Genomic DNA, 27,192 nt, shown 5'->3' with positions numbered 1-27,192 from the left:
ATCCCCCTTGATCCCTTAAGCCATAAGATTGCATCCAACTCCCTTTAGAATATATCTAAGGAACTGACTTTTACTGCTTGCTGTGGTAGGGAGTCCAACAAGTTCACAGCTCTCAAATGAAAAGTTCCTTCTTAGTACAAGATGACTTACCCCTTATTCTCATACTGTGACCCCCCTCCCCCCTTTTGTTCTGGACATCCACATAGGCTAGATGCAGGAAGAGCATTCCCTGTCTAGTTCTATCAGAATTTTATGTCTCAATGAGTTTCAGACATCTTGGGACTGTTACTGAAAGAGGAGTGTGGGACTCGAGAGAGCTGGGCTTGTGAGGATCCAGCTGGAGGTGTGTGTGCCTTTAAAAAGCAAGTAAAAGGTTAAACAGAATGGTGATTGGTGGGAGGAGTAATTAAGATAAGGAGTAGTGACAAATAAAAAGAGGTTAATTCGACCAGAGTAGCCAGTGTGTGAATGGCTCAGGTTAGGAGTGGGACTTGGCTCATGAGGTTTCAGACGAGCTTGATTCAAATAAGGTTAGATCTTTGAAATTAAATAAGGAAGAATTAATAGACACAGCAACTAGGGCAGTCAAATACTCTGATTGCAGGATGTGGGAAATCTGAGATGGCATAATGTCCCTGACGATGCATCCAGCTGCAGCTCCTGAGTCACTGTTAAAGAGCTGGATAAACTCGGGATCATTTGGGAGTCAGAAAAAGTGATAGAGGAGCTTCAGGGAGCCAGTCACCACTAAATGTCAGGAGACAGGTGACTGTTAAGAGAGGGAAGGGGAAGAGACAGACAGTGCAGAGCACCTCAGAGGCTGTTCCCCTCAACAAGTACACTGTTGGGGTGGGGGAAATGATTTACCAGGGTCATCATGGTAGTGACATCTCTGGCACAGAGGTTGACCCCTCGGCTCAGAAGGGAAAGTGGGGGGGGAAGAGGAGAGCTATGGTAATTGGGGATTTATATCTCAGATCGAGTTCACGGGATTCGAGAGAGGGAGAGTGAGCAGCCAGATGTTGTGGACTACATGGGGACCAATGACATAGATAGGAATAGGGATGAGGTCCTGAAGAGGGAATAGGGAGTTAGGAAAGAAGTTAAAAAGCAGGAGCTCAAGGATGGTAATCTCAGGATTACTGCCTTTGCCACTCACCAGAGAGGGGAGGAACAGGAAGTTGTGACAAATGAATGAGTGACTGAAGAGTTGGTGCTGGGGGGCAGGGGTTCAGAATTCTGAATCATTGAGATCTCTTCTGGGGAAGGTCTGACCTGTACAGAAAAGACGGGCCTGCTCCTGAACTAGTGGGGGACCAATATCCTGGCGGGGAGGTTTGCTAGTAAGAGATGGGGCAGTAGCTATGGTCTTTGAATCTTGTTTGGCCACAGGAGAAGTGCTGGAGGATCGGAGAATGGCAAATGTAGTCCCCTTGTTTTAAAAAAAAGGTAATAGAGGGAATCCTGGAAATTGGAGACCGATGAATCTTACGTCAATGATGTGCAAACTATTGGAGAAGATTCTTAAGGATAGAATCTATAAGTACGGAAGGTCCAGATTTGATTCATTTCTTCCAAGTATGGATACCCAGAATTCTGGGGGCAGAAACGGTTGGATAAAATATTGAAATTGAAAGGGCACGCAGATCCCTTGTACTGCGACCAGCACCAGATCAAAAAACATGTTCTATGTTGATTAAATGCCTAAAGCATCAAGACAGGGGAAAAATTGCTGGTTAAAAAGTCTCTCTTTGCAGAAAGGCTACAAGTTTGTGCAACTTTGAAAATCATTCTGCTGAGTGGTGGAAATAAACTTTTTTCAGACTTCAAAGCTTGCAGCAAAGTTTGTGGAAACATTGCAGAATGTTAGACCAGTGGAGTGATTAATTCATGACAACTTTGTATTTTTCTGTTTTATTTTGATTAAAGATTGAGTAATTATCATATGGAGAATTTTCCAGGGTTGGGGCAGGGGGGGGGGGAATCAAGGTGATGGGAACCTGATCCCTATCATATCATGTGTATATGTGTGGCATTTGCCACAACCCATAAAATGGAGGCAGTAGCATTGTATACTATATTAACAACACTAGAGGGAGGGGGGTTTGCTTAATTATTATGGACACAGTATACATTATTTTAAGTTTATTTTAACTATTTTCTTTCTTTTCCTACTTGGTTTACTGGTCTCACTACGGAAGAAAAAGAATAAGCAATTTTTGGAGAAGGCACATGGGGGACCATAAGGAGAGTATAATGAGCTTTTAATACAGTCAGGTTTATAAGTTTTAATGAAAATGGTTTGAATGGGAGGGTGAATGGAAAGAGAGTGTAAGCACATATTAAAAATATAGGAGCTGATCAACAAGAAACTTATTTTGTTAAAAAAGAGCATCAAAAATTAAAAATGGACTGCGTTAGCCATGTATTTGCCTCCTTGTTCAATTCAAAAGCAAAAGGAGTGGTGATCTTGATGCAGAAAAACTTCAGTTAGAATACAGGATGTAGTAATAAATCCAGCAGGTAGGTATGTAATAGATATATTTTGACTCCTGGACCCTTATGAATTGATATGCGCCAAATTATGATGATGAGAAATTCATCCACAAAGCAGTTCTTAATTTGGCAGATGCCTATAAAAATATTTTAGTGGGAGGAGATTTCAATTTTTGTCCAGACCAAGTTCTAGATAGAACAAAGGCAGTGATAAATGCAAAAGCTACTTTGAGAATAATGAGAGAGTTGAACTTAGTGGACGTCTGGAGAAGGATTCATCCAAGGAGATTATTCTTTTTATCCAAATAGACATGATTCCTGTTCTAGGATAGATTTATTTTTGATATCATCCCAATTGCAGGGTAAGATCATGGTTTATGAATATAAAGCAAGAATTTTATCAGATCACTCACCTCTTATATTGACTATCATGATGTCAGATAAAGAAAAATCAGTCTCTAGATGGCGTCTTTATTCTTTGCTGTTTAAAAAGATCAGACATTTGTGATTTTATTAGACAAATTCATATATTTTGTGAGACCAACTGCAATTCAACTACCGATAAATTTATTATATGGGACATTCTGAAAGATATTTAAGAAGGCAAATGATAAGCTATACTTCTACGATCAACTGGAAAGAGAAATACTTTATTTGGAAAAGGACCTTAAAATGAAGAGGTATAGACAACTTATTAATTAAAAAAAACTTTGGGTCCTACAAATTGCAAACATATAAAATAAAATAAACAATAACAAGAACTAAACAGAGGTATTATGAACTCCGTGAAAGAGCCCATAGAGCACTTTATTGGCAGTTGAGAGCAGAACAGGTCTCGAGAATGATGCGAATACAACCAGTTACAACCCTCAAGAAAATAATGAGGCTTTTAGGCAATTTTATTTCAAGTTATACCAATCAGAATCTCAAGGAGATGTTAATAAGATAGAGGAGCTTCCAAGGTTAGACCTGGAAGAAAAGGTAGAACTTAATGCCTCCTTTATCCATATAGAGGTGAAGAAGGCCCTGGGTTCTTTGAAATCTCTGGGAGAGGATGCTTCCCCTCTGAATTTTAAAAAGAATTTAAAGATTTGCTGATTCCTCTTTTTATGGAGATTTTAGATCAGGCATCGGAAACACATACCCTCACATTCTCAGTGGTGACAATTACAGTAATACAAAAAAAAGAGATTGGCTAAAACCATCATCCTGTAGACCTATTTCACTGTTAATTTCAGATTATAAGATCATTGCCAAAGCCTTGGCAAATAATTAGCAAAATTTGCCAAAATTAATAAACATGGACTGAACAGACTTTGCAAAAAAGTGGCAATATGCTGATAATGAAAGTAGATTGCTTAGTATAATTCATCTGGCACAAAAGGGAGGTGATCTGAGGATAGCTGTGGCCTTGGATGGAGAAAAAGCATTTGATAGACTGGAGTGGGACTTTCTATTTAAAGAATTGGAAAGATTTGGATTAGGGAAATTTTTTATAAATTGGATTAAGGCACTGTGCAATCATCCTAAAGCCAAAATAGTAACAAATGGACAAGTCTCTGCACCATTCCAGTTGACAAGATCTTGTAGACAAGAATGTCCAATATCTCTGACTCTTTTCATTCTAGCTACAGAAGCAATCTGGTGAGATCCAGACATTAAGGGATTCAGGGTCAATGAGGAGGAATATAAATGTTTTCACTGATGATGTATTGATATATTTGACAGAACCAGTAACTTTGTGACAGAAGCTGTATTGAAACTGGAAGATTATGAGAAATATCGGGTTACAAAATAAATTGGGATAAGACTGAAATTATGCCACTAACAGAAGGGGATTAAGCTCAGTGCCAAAGAGACACCCAATTTAAGTGGCTGTTTAATGGGACAAAATATTTAGCAATAAGTACAAATAACAATTTAAAGAATTTATAAAAATTAAATTACTCACCTTTGCATAAAAAGGTTGAAGAAGACTTGAACCAATAACATTAGTTGGAAGAGTTAATTGTGTCAAAATGAATATATTTCAAAGAGTTTAGTTTCTATTTCTAACATCGCCAATTCTACTAACTGATAGTTTTTTTTCCAGGAGTTAAATAAATGTCAGAAAATTCCTTTGGAAGGGTAAGAAGTCCAGAGTCTCCATAGAAAAATACACATGGAAATATAATTTGGGAAGTTTAAAGCTCCCAAATTTAAAAAAAATTATTACCAAGCAGCCCAGATAAGGTTTCTTACTTCCTTTTTTTTTGAGGAAGGAGACAGACCAATATGGTTGAAAATAGAAATTTTAAAAGTAGGAGAGACAATATGTACAAATATCTGGATAGGCAGGGATCGATTAGGGGCACCCAGCATGGGTTTGTGAAGGGAAAGTCATGTTTGACAAATCTTGTTGAGTTTTTTGAAGAGGTGACAAGAAAAGTGGATGAAGGTAGGGCGGTTGACCTGATCTATTTGGATTTTAGTAAGGCTTTTGATAAGGTTCCGCATGTAAGGTTAGTAAGGAAGGTTCAGTCACTAGGGATTAATGGAGAGATAGTGAGAAGGGTTCACAGGTGGCTGGAAGATAGACAGCAGTGAGTCATGGTGGACAACTGTCTGTCAGGATGGAAGCCTGTGACAAGCGGGGTGCCTCAGGGATCAGTGCTGGGTCCCCTGTTTATCATTTATATTAATGATTTGGAGGAGGGGTGATTAACTGGGTAAGCAAACATGCAGATGATACGAAAATAGGGAAAGTGATGGATAATGAGGAAGTTTTCTTGGATTGCAGAAGGATTTGGTTTGTTTGGAAAAGTGGGCTGAAAGATGCTACTGTCGGGTAGCTACCTGAAAGTGGAGAACCCGGCCGGGAGGTTTACCTACCTAACCTTTCTCCGGTAGGTATAATATCCTGCTCCGAGACTCCCCCGTTGCACCTGAAAGCAGCACCAGGCAAAGCTGCTAGCAACTTTCCCCTGAGGGCAGGGGAGGTTGGAAGAAGAGGGCATAAATTAAAGGTAAAGGGGCAAAACTTCAGGAGAAATGTTAGATGATGCTTTTTCACTCAGCGAGTGGTGGCAGAATGGAATGATCTTCCAGAGGAGATAGTTGTGGCAGGGTCCTTTCTGTCATTTAAGAGAAGGTTGGATGTGTACATGGATATGAGGGGGTTAGAGGGTTATGGGAAGGGGGAACTAGTGGAGCTGTTCAAGTGAACCGGCGCAAACTCTAAGGGCCGATATGGCCTGTTTCCGCTGTAATGGATAAATATTGGGAGGAATTTTGGTAACATTAGAGTAGGTTACATACATACACACATTTTAAAACAGAATTTATTTGCTCAACTGAAGAATTCATATCAGTAACATTGCAGGATCATTGGAGACTTTTTTTATTTTAATTTTTATAAATTTTTTTTATTTTTCATAGTATGAACCATATTAACCAAAATACACTCAAACGTTTCCCTCTTGAATATACACAGTGTCATTTTCTCCCCTCTCTTCCCTTCCTACCCACTAAACATTCAACATATACAATACAATAAACCCATTAAACAATGTCATCACACAATGAAAATAAACAAGAAAATTGTGTCATCTACTTTTACACACTGGGTCAGTTCATTTTGTCTTCCTCTCATTCTATCATTTTAGGGGGTGGAGGTCCGCGGTAGGCCCTCTCTGTTATGTTCCATGTACGGTTCCCAAATTTGTTCGAATACTGTGACGTTATTCTTTTAAATTATATGTTATTTTTATCCAATGGAATACATTTATTCATTTCTATGTATCATTGCTGTACTCTCAGGCTCTCTTCTGATTTCCAGGTTGACATTATACATTTTTTTTGCTACAGCTAAGGCTGTAATAAATCTTTTTTTGTGCTTCATCCAATTTGAGGCCTAGTTCCTAACTTCTTATATTACTTAGAAGAAAGATCTCTGGGTTTTTTGGTATGTTGCTTTTTGTGATTTTATTTAATACCTGATTTAAATCTTCCCAAAACTTTTCCACTTTCTCACAGGCCCAAATTGCATTTACTGTTGTTCCTGTTTCCTTCTTACAGCAAAAACATCTATCTGATACTATTGGGTCCCATTTATTTAACTTTTGGGGCGTGATATATAGTCTGTGTAACCAATTATATTATATCATGTGTAACCTCGTGTTTATTGTATTTCTCATAGTTCCAGAGCATAGCTTTTCCCATATTTCATTTTTTATCTTTATGTTTATATCTTTTTCCAACTTTTGTTTGCGTTTACAGCTTGTTTCCTCGTTCTCTTTCTCTTGCAGCTTGATATACATGTTTGTTATAAATCTTTTAAATATCATTGTGTCTGTAATCACATATTCAAAGCTTCTTCCTTTTGGTAACCTCAGCCTGCTTCCCAATTTGTCCTTTAAGTAGATTTTCAGTTGGTGGTATGCAAACATTGTACCATGAGTTATTCCATATTTGTACTTCATTTGTTCAAAAGATAATAAATTATTTCCCCCCCAAAAATTTTCTATTCTTTTGTTCCCTTTTCTCTCCCATTCTCTAAAGGAAAGGTTATCTATTATGAAAGGGATTAGTTGATTTTGCGTCAATAATAATTTTGGTAGAGGAGTCACGTGATGGAGTAGTGGCCGGACGGAGAACTCCAGCCCTCTCCAGAAAAGTCGGGAAAAACAAGAGAAAATACAAAGGCACAGAAATTTATACTGAAGCATCCTGCGGTATTGAAAATATTTATTCCAGGACAACAAAACAGACTATTCTCGGATCCAGAAGAAGCACGAAAATTTGCAGAACAATTACAAAAATAGACTGAGGTATGAAGACGGGTAATGAGGGTAAAAATGACCACGATTGATATATATGCGGGTAAAGAGGTATAAGAGTGAATAGAGACAATATGCATACGTGAAAGTATCTGTAATTAGAGGAAAATATAGATAGTATAGACAAGAATTAATAAGGGAAGGTAATGGAATAGAGAGAATAAGGAGGGAATTAAAAGAGTGACCTTTGTGACATATGAAAAGTGAAATCTTTTCTGGGGGGGGCTGGGTGGGGGGAAAGAGCGGTCACTGCAAAATCAGTTGACGCTTGCGAGTGGATTCGCAAATCCAAATGGAGAGGGGAGATGTGGTTGTCCGACAAGGGATAAAGGACAACTCAGGAGGGGAAGGGGAGATTGGGGATAAAGAAAATAGAAATAGGAGAATAAGGAAAATGTTGGATGTTGTAGGAATGTTGTCTGGTAAAGAGTTGAAAATAAGAAAACAGAAATGGAAAAGGAGGAAAGGTAATGATGTAAAAACGGAAAGAGAAGATAAACAAAATATAAAATGGCTACGCTGAACTAAATGACTTTAAATATTAATGGAATACATAACCAAATTAAAAGGAAGAAACTACTAAATTTACTGAAAAAGGAAAAAATAGATATAGCATTTGTCCAAGAAACACACTTAACTGAATTGGAGCACAAGAAATTAAAGAGAGATTGGGTAGGACATGTAACAGCAGCATCGTATAATTCAAAAGCAAGAGGAGTGGCTATATTAATTAGCAAAAATGTGCCATTTAAAATAGAAGAGGAAATAATAGATCCAGCAGGGAGATATGTTATGATAAAATGTCAGATATATTCGGAGCTTTGGAATCTACTTAATATATATTCACCTAACGAAGAAGATCAAAAGTTTATGCAAGATATCTTTTTGAAGGTAGCTAATACGCAAGGGAACATACTAATAGGAGGGGATTTCAATCTGAATTTGGATCCAAATATGGATAAAACGGGGAAAAAAATTAACAGGAAGAACAAAGTAACCAAATTTATAATTAAATCAATCCAAGAAATGAAACTTGTGGACATATGGAGGAAACAAAACCCAAAAGAAAAGGAATACTCATACTACTCGACTAGACATAAAACATACTCAAGAATAGACCTATTTTTGTTATCAGCTAGTATGCAGGATAGAGTAAGAAAAACAGAATATAAAGCGAGAATGCTATCGGACCATTCACCCTTAATACTGACAGTAAAGCTAGAGGACATCCCTCCAAGAATGTATAGATGGAGATTAAACCCCATGCTACTTAAAAGACAGGATTTTAGAGAATTTATTGAAAAACAATTAAAAATGTATTTTGAAGTAAATACAGAATCAGTGGAAGATAAGTTTATACTATGGGACGCAATGAAAGCATTCATTAGAGGGCAAATAATAAGTTATGTAACCAAGATGAAGAAGGACTATAATCAGGAAACAGAGCAGTTGGAAAGGGAAATAGTAAACCTAGAAAAAAAATTTGCAATAAAGGAAGATACAACCAAAAGAAGAGAATTGGCGGATAAAAAAATAAAATATGAAACATTACAAACATATAAGGTGGAGAAGAATATAATGAAGACAAAACAGAAATATTATGAACTAGGTGAAAAAACACACAAAATCTTAGCATGGCAGCTTAAGACAGAGCAAACTAAGAAAATGGTATTGGCAACAAGGAAAAAAGACAAACAAATTACATATAATCCAAAAGAAATTAAGGAAAACTTCAGAGAATTCTATGAACAATTATACCGAACTGAAAACGAAGGGAAAGAAGGGAAAATGGATGAATTTTTGACTAAAATTGAACTACCAAAACTACAAATAGAGGAACAAAATAAATTAACAGAACCATTTGGAACAGTAGAAATACAAGAGATAATAAAAAAATTACCAAATAATAAGACACCAGGAGAGGATGGACTCCCAATAGAATTCTACAAAACATTTAAAGACCTATTAATACCGCCCCTCCTGGATGTAATCAACCAGATTGATGAGACACAAAACTTACCAGATTCATGTAAAACAGCAATAATTACAGTGATACTAAAACAAGGGAAAGATCCACTCTCACCAGCGTCATATAGACCAATATCTTTGCTAAACACAGATTATAAGATAATAGCTAAACTATTAGCAAACAGATTTGCAGAACAGGTACCGAAAATGGTAAATTTAGACCAAACTGGATTTATCAAAAAAAGACGCACAACAGACAATATTTGTAAATTTATTAACTTAATTCATGCAGTAGAAGGAAATAAAGCACCTGCAGTAGCAGTTGCTTTAGACGCAGAGAAGGCCTTCGACAGAGTAGAATGAAATTATTTGTTCAAAGTATTGCAAAAATTCAGTTTACCGGAGAAGTATATTAATTGGATTAAAGCATTATATAAGGGACCGTTAGCGAAAGTGACAGTAAATGGACATGTATCAAAGCAATTTAACTTAAGCAGGTCAACGCGGCAGGGATGCCCACTATCACCATTATTGTTTGCGCTAGCTATAGAACCTCTAGCAGAATCGATAAGAATAGATAATAATATAAAAGGAATAAAAATAAAAGACAGGGAATATAAAATCAGTCTATTTGCGGATGATGTTATAGTGTACTTAACAGAACCAGAACTATCAATAAAAGAACTATATAAGAAATTGAAGGAATATGGAGAAGTGTCGGGATACAAGATAAACGTAAATAAAAGTGAAGCAATGCCTATGAATAACGCGGATTTCTCAAAATTTAAGAAGGAATCCCCATTCAGATGGCAAATGCAGGCAATAAGATACCTAGGTGTACAAATAAACAAAAATCTAGGCCAATTATATAAAGTCAATTACAATCCACTAATGAAAAAATTACAGGACGATTTAGAGCATTGGAAAGAGCTACCACTAACACTGATAGGAAGGATAAACTGTATTAAAATCAACAATTTTCCAAGGATACTATACTTATTTCAGGCATTGCCAATACAACTGACAGAAAAATACTTCAAAGAGTTAAAGAAAATAATAAGGAAATTTTTATGGAGAGGGGGGAAAACGAGGATAGCACTAGATAAATTAACAGAATGGTATAAACAAGGAGGCTTACAATTGCCAAACTTCAAAAATTATTATAGAGCCGCACAATTAAGGTACCTATCAGATTTTTATCAAACAAGGGAAAAAGCAGACTGGACGAGATTAGAATTAGATAAAATAGGGGAAAAGATACCTGAACACATATTATATAAATGGGACGAAAAATTGGTACAACATAGAACTTCTCCAGTATTACACCATCTCCTCAATATATGGAGGAAGATTCATGTAGAAAGAAATAAAACAAATTATCAATTACCAAAACTAATATTGACGCAAAATAAGCTACTCCCTTTTACAATAGACAACCTTTCCTTTAGAAAATGGGAAAAAAAAGGAATTAAAAGAATAGAAAATTGTTTTTCAGGAAGTAGATTCTTATCCTTTGAACAAATGAGAGATAAGTACAGTATAACTGGAGATACAGCGCTGGCATATTACCAACTGAGATCCTACTTGAAAGATAAATTAGGAAGCAATTTGAGTTTACCAGAGGGAAGTAACCTTGAATATGTGATTACAGATACAATGTTAATCAAAAGATTTATAAAAAATATGTATATTAAACTGCAAGAAAAGGAGAATGAGGAAACAAATGGTAAAACTAAACAAAAATGGGAACAAGATTTAAATATAAAGATAAAAAAGGAAACATGGGAGAAATTATGTTCTGGAACGATGAGAAATACAATAAATACGAGGCTGCGTATGATACAATATAATTGGTTACACAGACTATACATTACACCGCAAAAGTTAAATAAATGGGACCCAACAGTATCTGATAGATGTTTTCGATGTAAAAAAGAAATGGGAACAACAATTCATGCAATCTGGACATGTGAGAGAGTAGAAAAATTTTGGGATGATCTCAATCAGATATTAAATAAAATAACAGAAAACAATATACCAAAGAATCCAGAGATCTTTCTCCTAAGTAACATAAAAAATAAAGAATTTGGAATTGACTTGGAAGATGCACAAAAAAGATTTGTTAAGATAGCCCTAGCCGTAGCAAAAAAATGTATTATGTCAACCTGGAAATTGGAAGATAATTTGAAAATACAACAATGGTATATAGAAATGAATAAATGTATTCCATTAGAAAAAATAACATATAGTTTAAGAAATAATATTGAAATATTCGAACAAGTATGGGAGCCTTACATTAAATACAATAGCGAAAACCTACCGGGAACAAACATTACCTAAGTTGATGGAAGGAGAAGAAAAGAAAAGAATGGACTCAGTAGAATTTCTGGTGTATTTTTGTTGAATGACAACATTGTCTGACTGGCTTAATGCAACCTAGATTGTATACCTAAAATGGATGAGGGGGGGGGGTGGGGGGGTGGCTTGGGAGGAGGGAGGGGGGGGGAGAAAAAGTCACTGTATATGTGTGAAAAAGAAAAAGTGTATATCATGGCTAACATGATTTATGGTGTGAAAAATAAAAAATTTAAAAAAAAAAATTTTGGTAGTTGGTAATTTGTTTTTTTCCTTTCTACGTGAATCTTCTTCCAAATGTTGAGCAGATGGTGCAGTACTGGTGAACTTCTATGTTGCACCAGTTTTTCATCCCACTTATAAAGTATATGTTCTGGTACCTTCTCCCCTATTTTATCTAGCTCTAACCTGGTCCAATCTGGTTTTTCCCTTGTTTGATAAAAATCTGACAGATATCTTAATTGTGCTGGTCTATAATAATTCTTAAAGTTTGGTAGCTGCAAACCCGCTTGGTTTGTACCATTCTGTTAATTTATCTAGCGCTATCCTCAGTTTCCCCCCCTTTCCATAAGAATTTCCTTATTATTTTCTTTAGCTCATTGAAGAATTTCTCTGTTAAGGGAATTGGTAACGATTGAAATAGGTATTCTATCCTTGGGAAGATATTCATTTTAATGCAATTTACCCTTCCTATCAGTGTTAGTGGTAAATTTTTCCAATGTTCTAAGTCATCTTGTAATTTCTTCATTAATGGCTGATAATTTAATTTGTATAGATGGCCTAGATTATTATCTAGTCTAATACCTAAGTATCGGATTGCTTGTGTTTGCCATTTAAATGGTGATTCTTTCTTAAACTTTGTGAAATCCACATTATTCATTGGCATCGCTTCACTTTTATTTGTGTTGATCTTGTACCCCGATATTTCTCCATATTCCTTCAATTTCTTATGTAATTCTTTTATTGATAATTCTGGTTCTGTTAAGTATACTATGACGTCATCTGCAAATAGACTGATTTTATATTCCTTCTCTTTTATTTTTATCCCTTTTATTTTATTTTCTGTTCTTATCAGTTCTGCTAAGGGTTCTATAGCTAAAGCGAACAGTGAGGGAGATAGTGGACATCCCTGCCTAGTTGACCTGCTTAATTTAAATTGGTTCGATATATATCCATTTACTGTCACTTTCGCCAATGGTCCCTTATATAATGCTTTAATCCAATTAATATATTTCTCTGGTAGGTTGAACTTGTAGTACTTTGAATAAATAATTCCATTCTACCGTGTCAAAGGCTTTCTCTGTGTCTAAAGCAACCACCACTGTTGCATTTATTTCCTTGTACTGCATGGATTAAGTTAATGAACTTACAGATATTGTCCATTGTTCGTCTTATCTTAATAAATCCAGTTTTATCTAGTTTTACTATTTTTGGTACACAGTCGGCCAATTTTTTTTCCTAATAGTTTTGGTATTATCTTACAACCTGAGTTAAGTAGAGATATTGGTCTATACGATGCTGGTGTTAGTGGATCTTTCCCTATCTTTGGTATTACTGTAATTATTGATGTTTTACATGAATCTGGCATGTTTTGTGTTTCTTCAATCTGGTTCATTACTTCCAGGAGAGGAGGAATTAATAAGTCTTTAAATGTTTTATAGAATTCTATTGTGAGTCCGTCCTCTCCCGGCTTTTTATTGTTCGGTAGTTTTAATATATCCTGTATTTCCTCTATTTCAAATGGTTTTATCAGTTTGTTTTGTTCCTCTTCTTGCAATTTTGGTAGTTTAATTTTAGTTAGAAACTCATCTATTTTGTCTTCTTTCCCTTCGTTCTCAGTTCGGAATAATTGCTCGTAGAATTCCTTGAAGTTTTCATTGATCTCTGTTGGGTTATATGTAATTTGTTTGTTCTTTTTCATTGATGCCAATACCATTCTTTTAGCTTGTTCTGTTTTAAGCTGCCAAGCTAGTATTTTGTGCATTTTTTCTCCTAGCTCATAATACTTCTGCTTTGTCTTCATTATGTTCTTCTCCAGCTTATGCGTTCGTAGTGTTTCGTATTTTATTTTTTTGTCCGCCAATTCTCTTGTTGTTGTATCTTCCCTTGTTGCTAGTTCTTTTTCTGTACTTACTATTTCCCTTTCCAGCTGTTCTATTTCCTGATTGTAGACCTTCTTCATCGTAGTTACATAACTTAGTATCTGCCCTCTGATGAAGGCTTTCATTGCATCCCATAATATAAATTTATCTTTCACTGATTCTGTATTTATTTCAAAGTACATTTTAATTTGGCGCTCAATGAATTCTCTAAAATCCTGTCTTTTAAGTAGCATGGAGTTTAATCTCCATCTATACGTTCTTCTCCAGCTCTCTTGCTAATAACGGGTGAGTGATCTGATAACAATCTAGCTTTATATTCCATTTTCCTAACTCTCCCTTGGATATGGGCTGACAACAGGAACAGGTCAATCCTTGAGTATGTTTTATGTCTACTTGAATAATATGAGTATTCCTTCTTCTTTGGGTGTTGTCTACTACATATATCCTAAAGGTGCATTTCCTGCATTGATTTAACCATAAATTTGGCTACTTTCTGCTAGTCTTTTGTCCAATTTTATCCATCTTTGAATCCATATTAAAGTTAAAGTCCCCTCCTATCAATATATTCCCCTGTGTATCTACAATCTTCAAAAAGATATCTTGGATAAACTTTTGATCCTCTTCATTAGATGCTTATACATTGATCAAATTCCAGAATTCAGAATATATCTGACACTTTATCATTACATACCTCCCTGCTGGATCTATTATTTCCTCCTCTATTTTGATTGGTACATTTTTATTGATTAATATAGCTACTCCTCTGGCTTTTGAATTATATGATGCTGCCATTACGTGCCCTACCAGTCTCTCCTTCATTTCTTGTGTTCCACTTCAATTAGATGCGTTTCCTGCACGAATGCTATATCAATTTTTTTCTTTTTTCAGTAAATTTAATAGTCTCTTCCTTTTGATTTGGTTATGTATTCTGTTAATATTTATAGTCATATAGTTCAACATGGCCATATCATACTCTGTTTACATCTCATTTCTGCTTCCTCACCACCACCTTTCCCCTTTTCCCCATTTCCATTTCTCAGTTTTCTTTTTTTGAATGCACTGCATGACAACACTTCTAAAACATAAAATATTTCAACTATTCCCACATCTAAAATTCCCTTAACCCCAAGTGTTCCCCCCCCCCCCACCTCTCTGAGTCACCCCTTGTCCCTTGCTGGTCAACCACAACTCCCCTCTCCATTCGGACTGCGAACCCGTTTGCAAGTGTCAACTGATTTCACAGTGACTGTTATTCTCTCCCACCCAACCCCCTCCAGAAAAGACTTTTTTCTTCACATTACAACAAAGCTCCCTCTCATTTCTTCTCTTTCTCTTTTTTATGTTTTATTTATTTATTAATTTTTTAACCCCTCCTCTTTTCTCCCCTTCTCCCTTACTTCCCTTTTCTTCCCTCCTTTAGTTCTTACTTATACATTATTTTTACTTCTTTATATGTAGTTTGCCATCGTTCTTGGTTCTTGTTACATCTCTTCATCTCTCTTTCTGTCTTGCAGGTGTTCTGCAAATTCTCATGCTTTCTCAGGATCCGAGAACAGTCTGTTTTGCTCCCCTGGGATAACTATTTTAAGCACCGCTGGATATCTTAACATCTCTCTTTCATAGGATTGATTTTGCTGCGTTAAACTCCTTCCTCTTCTTTTGGAGCTCAAAACTTTTGTCTGGGTAGAAAAAAAAATTTTGACCTTTGTATTCCAGGGCTGGTCTTCTCTAATTTTATTCATTGCCTTCTCCAATATATTTTCTCTTGTCGTGTATCTCAGGAATTTTACTAAAATGGATCTTGGTTTTTGTTGTGACTATGGTTTCGGGGCTAATGTGCTTTGTGCCCTTTCTATTTCCATTCCTTCCTGTATTTCTGGCATTCTTAGGACCCTGGGGATCTATTCTTTTATAAATTCTTTCATATATTTGCCTTCTTCATCTTCATTAAGGCCCACTATCTTTATATTGTTTCACCTACTATAGTTTTCCATTATATCCATCTTCTGAGCTAACAACTCCTGTGTTTCTTTAACTTTTTGTCACTTTCTTCCAATTTTCTTTAAGTCGTTCACTTCCATGTCTACTGCTATTACACGTTCTTCCACATTTTCTAATAATTTTCCTACCTGTTATGACTAGCTCTTTTCTACTCACTTTTTCTTCTGTACTTTTCATTTTTCTTTTTATTTCACTAAATTCTAGTGTCAGCCATTCTTTTAATGCTTTCATCTGTTCTTGAAATTTTTTAAAATCCATTCATTTTACCTCCTATTCCTCTGTGCAGAGCTTGGTGTTCTCCTTCTTCTTCTGTGTCTGCTCTTCGGTTTGTATCTTCTATTTCTCTTCCTTGTATCTCTGTCTCTTCTGACTTTCTTGTTGGGTTGATTGTCTCAGTTTGTTGCATTTTTTTTCCATGGTGTCTTGATGTTGGTCTTGTTCTTCTGGGCTGGTTATCTGTTGTGTCTCTAGTTTCTCATTCTCACCCCTTCCGTTCTTTTCTGTATCTTCCCGCTGGGAGCCCTGCTGTCAGGCATCTCTCAGCTGTTTGTGCTGAGGAGTTTCGCTCCACAGCTGGTCCCCCCTCCAGTCGGTGTTCTCCTTGTCGTGCGCATCATGCATGCGTGATTCCTAGCGCATGCACAGTTGTACACCCCTGTTTGGCTCCGTGAGCCATTTTTGCAGTCCTGTGGTTAGTGGGTCGCGATCCTGCGGGGTCTTCACTAACCTCGGGGAGTGGGCTCCTCTTTCCACACTGGGTCCCTGCTTTTTCTTGCAGGTAAGGCCTTCACCATTCTCTTCCTGCGTCTTTCTTTTATCTTTTCTTCCCGTTGTTTATGGCTTTTCTTTCTTAGGTGCCATTTTCTCCACGCCTTTATTTTTTATTTGTTGTGATTTGTGTGTCTGGGGCTTTGCTTTTTCTTCACTTTTTTCCTCTTTTCTGGAGAGGGCTGGTATTCTCCTTCCAGCCACTACTCCATCACGTGACTCTGGGCGATCTTTGGAGACTTTTATGCACATTTCACAAGTAGGTGCTAACTGAAATGACGTCATGAAATGAATAGACCATTGTTTGGAATTGGAGACAGGTTGGATAACTACAAAGCTTCTGACATTTCTGCAAAGTGCTGACCACTCCTGGGTTTTGTTTATCTAAGACAACAGCTTGACCAAGAGAGGAGAACTCCTGTTGTTTGCTGAAGAAGGTGGGGGTTTTTGCAAGTGAGAGAGTCACATGAACTTCCTCATGAGAGAGAGAGAGAGAGAGAGAGAGAGAGGTGAGACCTAGCTCAACAAGCTCTCTCAGGTTGTGTGTGTGAGACACTGAACAGTACAAGCCAGGAAGTTGGTTGAAACTGATGAAAAGCTCCAGAGCGGCGGATGGCTGGAAGTGCTATCTGTCTGATGTTTCTCTTGGAATAAGAGGAATAGAAAGGAACTATGTGGTAGCCTGAAGAAAGAGGTTACCATCTGGAAAACCTTGATGGGGCAAGTTTCATCACCGAGACCTTGAGGTGACTGATGGTGATACCTCAGTTGTGGAAATCCTGGAACAACAAATCTCTCTCTGCAAACCCTACAAGAACCTTTCTGAGCAGTAGAAAATTACCCTTCGAGCACCAAAACCTGGTGAGCATTAAATTCTGTACACAGTATAAGAATTGCCTGCATCCAGAGAACTTGGAAGAAGGAGAAGTGAGATTGAACTGTGAACCAAATAACATTTCTTAAATTTACACACACATCAGACACTTGTGCTTAGAATTAGAAGGGGGTTCATTTGGGTTAGTTAAGTATAGAGATAAGTTAAAGTTTGATTCTGTTTTCATGTTTAAAGTTGATTTAAAAATAACTTTTGTTTGAAAAACTACTTGCCTTGGTAAATGTCTATTGCTGCTGGGTTTTGGGGTCCTTTGGGCTTGTAACACCACGCTGTAAATTGTTATATGGTTATATAGTTATATAAATGGGAAGCAAAATTAATATCTGGTGAGAAAGAAGCTCCCTTGTTAAAACAATTTATTTTATACCAAATATTAATTATGAGATTAGAACAAAAGAGGGTCTTTCTCCTAAAACACCTCTGATTCAAAACAGGCTTATCCCTTTTACAATGGGGTAATTAAATTTTAGAAACTTGGTCTCGTAAAGGGATCAGATATATTGAGGATTATTATGAGCAGGGGCCACTTATGTTATTTGAACAATTAAAAAAGTAAATATGAAATCCTTAACAAATCAATCTTCTGCTATTTTCAATTAAGAGCATTTCTAAGGGAAAAATTTGGGCCAACAATATTTTAAATCAAAGTGTAGTGATGAAGAGACTCTGATTCGAAAGGGAAACACAAAGAAATTCACTGCAGCAATGTATTTCTTACTTAAAACAGGAGCCCCTAAACAGGGGGTTGACAAGTCTAGACAGATGGAAATCAGACTTAAAACATAAGGATTGATGAGCAAAACTGGTTTGATTTATGTAAGGACAGGATGACAAATACAATAAATGTAAGGTATAGATCAGTACAATACAATTTTTTTGCATCAGTTATATTTTACGCCATAGAAATTAAATACATTTAAGTCAAACTTATCAGATAAATGTTTTAGATGTAGTGAGGAGAAAGGAACTTTCTTACACTCGACTTGGTCATGTTCCAAAGTGAGACCTTTTTGGGTGGATTTAGGACATTTTTTAGAACAGATTATTGGAATTCCCTTTCCACAAAACCCAGAATCGTTTTACTGGGAAATATAATGCGGATAAAACCAAAATTGAAATGATCTAAATATCAAGTTGAATTTGTTAAAATTGCAATGGCAGTGGCCAGAAAGTATATTGCAGTTACTTGGAAGTCTGACTTCCATCTAGGTATGGCACACTGGAACGCAGAAATGCATAGCTGTGTTCCCCTTGAGAAAATTACTTACAAACTAAGAAATAATTATGACATATTTCTGCAAGTATAGAGACCATATTTACAGATCTCATGTGTAAATCTTTAGTTTGAATCCACATTAACCTTCTCCAAAGAAAAAGACTAATTAAATAATGAATTGTAATCCGAGGAGTGAATAGGGCTTTCCAGCAACCTGTCTTATTTTTCCACTTTCTTTTTCTCTTCTTACATACTTTCCTTCAAGGTCTTTTGGGTGTGTGGGTGGGGGGGGGGGGTGTGGATGTGGAAGGTTCGAGGGTTTGGGTTACAACCATCAGACAGCATAAATTTATGTATTCGTAGTTTTTAATTTTGTATTTGACTATATGTATGGTCTAAAAAATGTTAAATTAAATATTCAAAAAAGAGGATAGGATCTATAAGCATTTAGAGAAGTACAGTTTACTCAAGGATGGTTAGCATGGCTTTGTGAAGGGAAGATTGTGCCTCCCAAGCCTAATTGAGTTTTTTGAGGAGGTCACAAAAGAAATTGATGAGGGTTGGGCAGTAGATGTGATCTATATGGATCTTAGCAAGAAATTTGACAAGGTCCCCCACAAAAGACTCATCCAGAAAGTTATGAGGCATGTGATCATGGAACCTTGGCCGTGTGGATTTAAAAAATTGGCTTGCAGGAAGAAATAAGTGAGAAGTAGTGGAAGGAAAGTTTTCTGCCTGGAGGTAGATGACTGCAAGGTTCTGTTCTGGGACCCCTGCTCTTTGTGATTTTTTAAAATAAATGACCTGGATGAAGAGGCAGAAGGATGGGTCAGTTAAGTTTGCAGATGACACAAAGTTTGGAGGAGTTGTGGGTGGAGCTGAAGGTTGTCGAAGGTTACGAGAGGATGCAGAGTTGGGTAGAAAAGTGGCGGATGGACTTCAATCCGGATAAGTGTGAGGTGATGCATTTTGAAAGGACAAACTAGAAAGCAGAGTACAGGGTTAATGGCTGGTTACTTAAGAGTGTGGATGAACAGACGGACCTTAGGGGTGCAAATCCATACATCCCTCAAGGCCGCCGCACAGGTTGATAGGATAGTTAAGAAGGTCTATGGGAGGCTGGGCTTCATTAATTGAGTTCAGAAGTAGGAAGGCCCTGTTGCAACTCTACAAATCTCTGGTAAGACCACGGAGTATTGTGTTCAGTTCTGGTCACCTCATTATTGGAAGGATGTGGAAGCTATGGTGCAGAGGAGATTTACCAGGATGTTGCCTGGATTGGAAAACAAGCCTTATGAGGCAAAATTAGCAGAGTTGGGACTTTTCTCTTTGGCATGTAGAAGGATGATAGGAGATGACAGATGCCTACAAGATTGAGAGGCATAGACAGGGTGGACAGCGAGCACCCATTTCTCAGGGCAGGAATAGCAAACACCAAAGGACACGTACAAAATTAAGGGAGGGAAGTTTAGGGGAGACATCAGGGGTTAGTTTTAAAAAAAAACACAGTTGTGGGTGCCTGGAATGCCTTGCCAAGGATGATGATGGAGGCTGAAACATTAGGGGCATTTAAGAGATGAAAGAAAAATAGAGAGATAAGGGGTAGGGTGGGTTTAGTATTTTTCTAAGTAATAAATGGGTCGGCACAATATCGAGGGCTGCAGTGTTGCATCTTTTACATTTTCCCCCCAATTCTTCTCAATTTTGATGAATATAATTTGGACTTTTGTCATACGTCAGTCCTGCCAGCCCAGGACTCAGTCTGGTGAACCTACTTGGTTCGGCTGTGAGTCGGAGGAGGAGCTTGGAGAGAGTCGGGCTGTGAGTCAGAGGAGGAGGAGCTTGCTGAAAGTGACAGGGTTAATTGGTCAAGGGGCCAATAAAAGGAGTGAAAGGGGAAGGAACGGCCAGCGAGGAGCAACTCAGTGAAGGAGTGGCGCAGTGAAGGAGTGGCGCAGTGAAGGAGTGGCGCAGTGAAGGAGTGGCGCAGTGAAGGAGTGGCGCAGTGAAGGAGTGGCGCAGTGAAGGAGTGGCGCAGTGAAGGAGTGGCGCAGTGAAGGAGTGGCGCAGTGAAGGAGTGGCGCAGTGAAGGAGTGGCGCAGTGAAGGAGTGGCGCAGTGAAGGAGTGGCGCAGTGAAGGAGTGGCGCAGTGAAGGAGTGGCGCAGTGAAGGAGTGGCGCAGTGAAGGAGTGGCGCAGTGAAGGAGTGGCGCAGTGAAGGAGTGGCGCAGTGAAGGAGTGGCGCAGTGAAGGAGTGGAGCAGTGAAGGAGTGGAGCAGTGAAGGAGTGAGACTTCCTGGCTTTGGCTTATCAGGCTTCGGCGAAAGCAGGCAAGGAGAAAAGGTAAGCTGAGTTATTTGCCTTTGTATTCAGAGTCATGCCAATAGGGTTAGTGCTCTGTACTGGGTGTCCGATGTGGGAACAATGGGTGACCTCCACCCTCCCAAATGGCCACATCTGCACCAGGTGTACCGAGATGCAGTTACTAAGGAAGCGAATTAGGGATATGGAGTTGCAGATTGATGACCTGCGGCTTGTAAGGGAGAGTGAGGAGTTAATCGACTCAACTTTCAGGCCGATAAATACTCCAGAACCCATGTCAGGCAAGTGGGAAACCGTCAGGGGGGGCGAAAGAAAAAAAGCAAGAAAAACAGAGAGCACACCAGTGACTATCCCACTCAGCAACAGTTATGTTGTGTTGGATTCTGTTGAGGGAGATGGCCGGACAGAAGATGGCAATGAGCCTGGAAGAGTGGTGCAAAAGAAAAGGAAAAGGAGAAATGCAGTAGTTATTGGGGACTCCATTGTCAGGGGTACAGACAGGAGGTTGTGTGAGCCAGATAAGTATACCCGCATGGTGTGCTGCCTCCCTGGTGCAAGGGTACGAGATATCACAAATCGGGTCCAAAATATTCTGAGAGGAGAGGGAGAGCAGCCTGATGTCTTGGTACATGTGGGTACAAACGACATTGACAAGAAAAGGGGGAGGTAATGAAAAGGGATTACAGTGAGCTGGGACGAATGCTGAAAGACAGGAACGCTAGGGTGGTGATCTCGGGATTACTACCTGTTCCAAATGCAAGTGGTGGAAAGAATGTAAGGATAAGGAAAATGAACGTGTGGGTGAGGTGCTGGTGTACAAGGCAAGGAATTGGCTTCTTGGATCATTGGGATCTCTTTTGGGGAAGGCATGATCTTTACAAGAGGGACGGGTTGCACCTAAATCCAAAAGGTGTCAACATTTTGGCAAGTATGTTTGGTACAGCAGTGGGGCAAGGTTTAAACTAATTTGGCAGGGGTATGGGAACCAGAGTGATAGGAAAAAGGGTAAGGAAGATAAAGTAATGGCCAGGAAAAGTAAAATAGGAAAAGTAATGTTGGGAGGAGAAAGTAAAAAATCAGATGGTGCAGTGAGTTTTCGGGTCAATGACAGTGTTAAGAAAATTACAAAGAAAATTAGTGGGCAGAAAAATCAAAAGAAAAGGTTACAGAAGTCACTAGATATTAAAAGGATAAAGAGCATAAGGCACCTTATCTGAATGCCCGCAGTATTAGAAATAAGGTTAGTGAACTTGAGGTGCATATCGGTACACATGCCTATGATTTGGTCACCATCATGGAAACATGGCTACAAGGTGACCCTAAATGGGAATTAAACTTTCAAGGTATCAGGTGGTGCAAAGAGATAGACAGGATGGTAAGGGAGGTGGAGTTGCACTCTTAATCAAAGATGAGCTCCAGGCAGTAGTGAGGAATGATATAAGATCTAAAGAGCATAATGTTGAGTCCATTTGGGTAGAGATAAAGAATAACAAAGGGAAAGAATTATTGGTGGGTGTTATCTATCGCCCACCAAATAACAATACTTTAGTGGCACAGGAAATAAATAGAGAGATAAGTGAGGCATGTAATAATGATATGGCAGTAGTCATGGGGGACTTTAACTTCCACATAGATTGGGAAAATCAAGTTGGTCGTGGGAGTCTGGAAGAGGACTTCATAGAATGCATCCGCGATAGCTTTCTTGAGCAGCATGTGAAGGAACCCACAAGAGAAAATGCTCTCCTGGATCTAGTGTTGTGCAATGAGATAGGTAGAGTAAATGATGTAATAGTCAGAGACCATCTGGGAAATAGCGATCATAGTATGATTGAATTTCTCATTCAGATGGAAGGGGAAATAGTTAGATCTAAAACTAATATATTATGCTTAAACAGGGGTGAGTACCATAGGATGAGGGAGGAATTGGGCAGAGTGGACTGGGAGCACAGGTTCATTGATGAAACAGTTGAGGAACAGTGGAAGATTTTCAAAGAAATATTTTGTAATGCTCAACAAAAATATATTTCGGTCAGGAAAAAGGGCAACAAGGGAGGGAAAAATCAACCGTGGTTAACAAAGGAAATAGAGGAGAGTATAAAATTGAAGGCGCACGTGTACAAAGCTGCAAAGAGCAGTGGGAAACTGGAAGATTGGGAAAATTTAAGAGACAACAAGGGGTTACAAAGCGAGTAATAAGAAATGGGAAAAAGGATTATGAAAGTAAATTGGCACAAAATATAAAAACAGAAAGCAAAAAATCTTATAAATATATAAAATGGAAGAGGATGGCCAGAGTTAACATAGGACCCTTGGGGGATGAGAAACGAAAACTGGTAGCAAAAAATGAGGAAAATGGTCGAGGCATTAAACAAATATTTTGTGTCAATCTTCACGGTGGAAGACATGTCCAGCATGCCCAATTGTGGAGTTAAGGATACGAATGTTGGGGATAAAATAGTTGTTACAAAGGAAGTAGTGATGGAGAAACTAATGGGACTAAAGCCAGACAAATCACCTGGTCCTGATGATATGCATCCAAGGGTTCTGAAGGAAATGGCAGAAGTTATAGTTGATGCATTGGTGGTCATAGACCAAAATTCCTTGGATTCTGGGCAGGTCCTGGCAGACTGGAAGACAGCAAATGTCACGCCACTTTTTAAGAAGGGATGTAGGCAGAAGACTGGAAATTATCGGCCGATTAGCTTGACGTCTGTAGTTGGAAAAATGCTTGAAGCCGTCATTAAAGACGAAATAGTGAAACTTTTGGAACGTAAGGGTTCAATCAGGCAGACGCAGCATGGTTTTAGAAAGGGAAGATCTTGTTTGACAAACTTGTTAGGATTCTTTGAGGATATAATGGGTGCAGTGGATAGAGGGGAACAGGTTGATGTTGTCTATTTGGATTTCCAGAAAGCGTTTGATAAGGTGCCACACAAGAGACTTCTCAGTAAATTACAGGAAAGTGGAGTCCGGGGAAGTATATTGGCCTGGATTGAAAATTGGTTATCTGACAGGAGGCAGAGAGTCGGGATAAGTGGGAGTTTTTCAGGTTGGCAGAGAGTGGTAAGTGGGGTGCTGCAGGGGTCAGTGTTAGGCCCACAACTGTTCATCATTTACATTGATGACTTGGAGGAGGGGACAAAATGTGGTGTAGCCAAGTTTGCGGATGACACCAAATTGAGTGGAAGAGCGAATTGTAATGAGGATGTGGAGAGTCTGCAGAGGGATAGAGTTAAGCTGGATGAGTGGGCAAAGGTCTGGCAGATGGAGTACAATGTTAGTAAGTCTGATGTTTTCCACTTTGGCAAGAAAAATAAAAGAGCTGAATATTATTTAAAGCGTGAAAAACTACAGCATGGTGTTGTGCAGAGGGACTTGGGAGTGCTTGTGCATGAATCGCAAAAAGTTAGGTTGCAGGTAAAGCAGGTTATTAAGAAGGCAAATGGAATGTTGGCCTTCATCGCTAGAGGAATTGAATTCAGGAGTAGGGAGGTAATGTTGCAACTGTATAAGGTACTGATGAGACCGCACCTGGAGTACTGTGTCCAGTTCTGGTCTCCATATTTGAGGCTTTGGAGACGGTCCAGAGGAGGTTTACTAGGTTGATCCCTGGGATGAAGGGGTTGACTTATGATGAAGGATTAAATCATCTAGGATTGTATTTGCTCGAGTTCAGAAGAATGAGAGGAGATCTTATAGAAACATATAGGATTATGAAGGGTATGGATAGGATAGGTGTAGGAAGGTTTTTTGAGCTGGCCGGGGAAACTAAAACGAGAGGACACAGTCTCAAGATTCGGGGAAGTAGATTTAGGACAGAGATGAGTAAAAATAGTTTTTCCCAGAGAGTAGTGAATGTTTGGAATTCTCTAACCAGGGAAGTGGTTGAGGCTGCCTCATTAAACATATTTAAAATTCAGTTAGATAAATTTTTACATTATAGAGGAATTAGGGGATATGGGGAGAAGGCAGGTAGGTGGAGTTAGGTCATAAATTAGATCAGCCATGATCGTATTGAATGGCGGAGCAGGCTCGATGGGCCATTTTTGGCCTACTTCCTATGTAACCTTTGCACCTGTCCCTCAAGGGCAAGTTTATGGCTGATTTTCCATCTCAACTTCACATTCTACACTATTCCCTATAATATTATATTGAGGACAAAGCCTGAGGGAATTGATGCTGGGCTATCAAGTGAGAATACTTTTCCACATCTCAGTCATAACTGACTAGCATTATATTCTGCGACCAGCTCTAGTTATTGGCTTGTCAACCCATGGACTATTCTCCTTCCATTAACTGTCAAAGTCCTTAAGCATTTTATGGAGCTCATTAGAATTGCCCTTCAAAGGGAAATTCCCTCACCCTAGTGATCAGGCTGACTAACCTTTGCTAAATTGACACATTTTGTCTTGTGAAATAGGGGGCAATTCAAGCTAGCTGAATCCACGCTGAATCTCTGAGCCATACCATCAATCCCACTTCATTGCAACCGAGATGTCCTGCTCTCTACCAGTGAATGCAAGTAGTTATTCCATGGTGTTGGGTACCGTCTCTAATTTTAACCCTGTTAGTATATAAGGCCATGGCCTGTTTCCGCTCCGTAAATGGTTATATGGTTATGTGCAACTTCATAAGGAATAGAAACCCCATTCTATTTTCCTGTTCAACCAATCCCTTAAAAGCCATAATTGTCATCCCCTGCCATAGACGTGGCATTCATATATTTACTTCCATTCTACTTCTCTATTGTTTCAGATTTTCTATACAAATCCAAACTGAGCTCTCATTCCTCTTTTACACCAACTTACTTCCAGCTGTAAAACATTCATGCCCCACATTTTAAGTCATTACAATAATTACTTATAAAGTAGATGAAAGACAAAGTTACCACCTGGAGGAGTTCTAAAAACTCACCTGCTTTCACATGCAGACAAATGAGAAACAAACAGCTCAGCCAATAATTAATAGAAGTATCTTGGTGTTGTACATCTGTGAAAGAGTATTTGTACTGTAGATTATAAAAAACCCTTTCTTTATATTTTGGCAGACTAACTTTTTTTTAAGTACACCAAAATTTAGGTTTAATGATTAGGTTGAAACAGGATTCTTTAACTCTTCTACTGCAAAACACATCAATGAATATCCTGTGGCCTTCCCGAAGGCAGATGCTCGGACTTTGTGTGTGGTGGTCATTTTGATTTTAGACAAATGTTAATTGCATGATGTCAGCTCTGTTAAATGTTTCTTAAGGCCGATTTTTGCTTTAATTGTACAAGGAAAACCAAAAATAATTTTATTTAAAATGAGGGTTAGTATGATGAGATAATACAATTTGTTTACATTATCATCTAGTAGTCTAATTGAAATGATTCCCCTTTGGTTTACCATGCAATGCATAATCCTGCAACTCTGATCTATAAGGCACTGTTCATTTATAAAGTATACTTTCCCTTAACATATTCAGAGCAATCTATTCAGACTCCCTCCCTGCATTTCATGGATGCCTTTATCTATCGCTACCCATGTAGGCCTTGTATAAACATAAAAATGCCAGAGGAATTCAGCAGGTCTCACAGCATCCACCAGAGGTAAAGATGTATAACCGATGTTTCAGGCCTGAGCCCGTCTTCAAGGTATAGTGCTCGGGCCTGAAACGTTGGTTATGCATCTTTACCTCCTATGAATGCTGCAAGATCTGCTGAATTCCTCCAGTATCTTTGTGCATTTACTACAATTAAAGAGTCTGCAGAATTTTGTTTCACTCTGTAGACCCTGGTGTTTATTTTTGTTTGCTCAACCTCCCACGGTCTCAGTGCTCAAGTTGTTTGATCACATCTATTTTGGCACTTCTTTGTATTCCAATATTTTTGCCTCTGTTTTTAATTTTCTTTTTCATACAAATGTATGTTTCTTTGGTACTTAGCCAATTACTCAGATACTCTCCAGAATGGAGGACCATCGCCTTCCCAAGATCGTGTTATATGGCAAGCTCTCCACTGGCCACCGTGACAGAGGTGCACCAAAGAAGAGGTACAAGGACTGCTTAAAGAAAGCTCTTGGTACCTGCCACATTGACCATCGCCAGTGGGCTGATATCGCCTCAAACTGTGCATCTTGGCGCCTCACAGTTCGGCGGGCAGCAACCTCCTTTGAAGAAGACCGCAGAGCCCACCTCACTGACAAAAGACAAAGGAGGAAAAACCCAACACCCAACCCCAACCCACCAATTTTCCCCTGCAACCGCTGTAACCGT

General features: G+C 38.4%; 1 protein-coding gene across 2 annotated transcripts in view; it reads right to left on the bottom strand.

Moving 5' to 3' along the window:
• Positions 1–27,192, bottom strand: part of fnbp1l (formin binding protein 1-like) — a 259,561-nt gene that overhangs the window by 9,326 nt on the left and 223,043 nt on the right. The window contains exon 17 of one of the 2 annotated variants that reach the window (XM_069939287.1): positions 2,910–2,977. In XM_069939287.1, coding sequence (XP_069795388.1) covers positions 2,968–2,977 — 10 coding nt within the window. In that variant the 3' untranslated portion in view covers positions 2,910–2,967. Of the gene's footprint in view, positions 1–2,909; positions 2,978–25,879; positions 25,929–27,192 lie in introns of those variants that run through there. The other variant, XM_069939286.1, reaches the window with a different exon arrangement.

Source organism: Narcine bancroftii, chromosome 5 (assembly GCF_036971445.1).
Source record: "Narcine bancroftii isolate sNarBan1 chromosome 5, sNarBan1.hap1, whole genome shotgun sequence".
Lineage (NCBI taxonomy): Eukaryota > Metazoa > Chordata > Chondrichthyes > Torpediniformes > Narcinidae > Narcine > Narcine bancroftii.
Note: the sequence above shows the minus strand (reverse complement) of the source record. Positions and strands in the feature narration are given on the sequence as shown.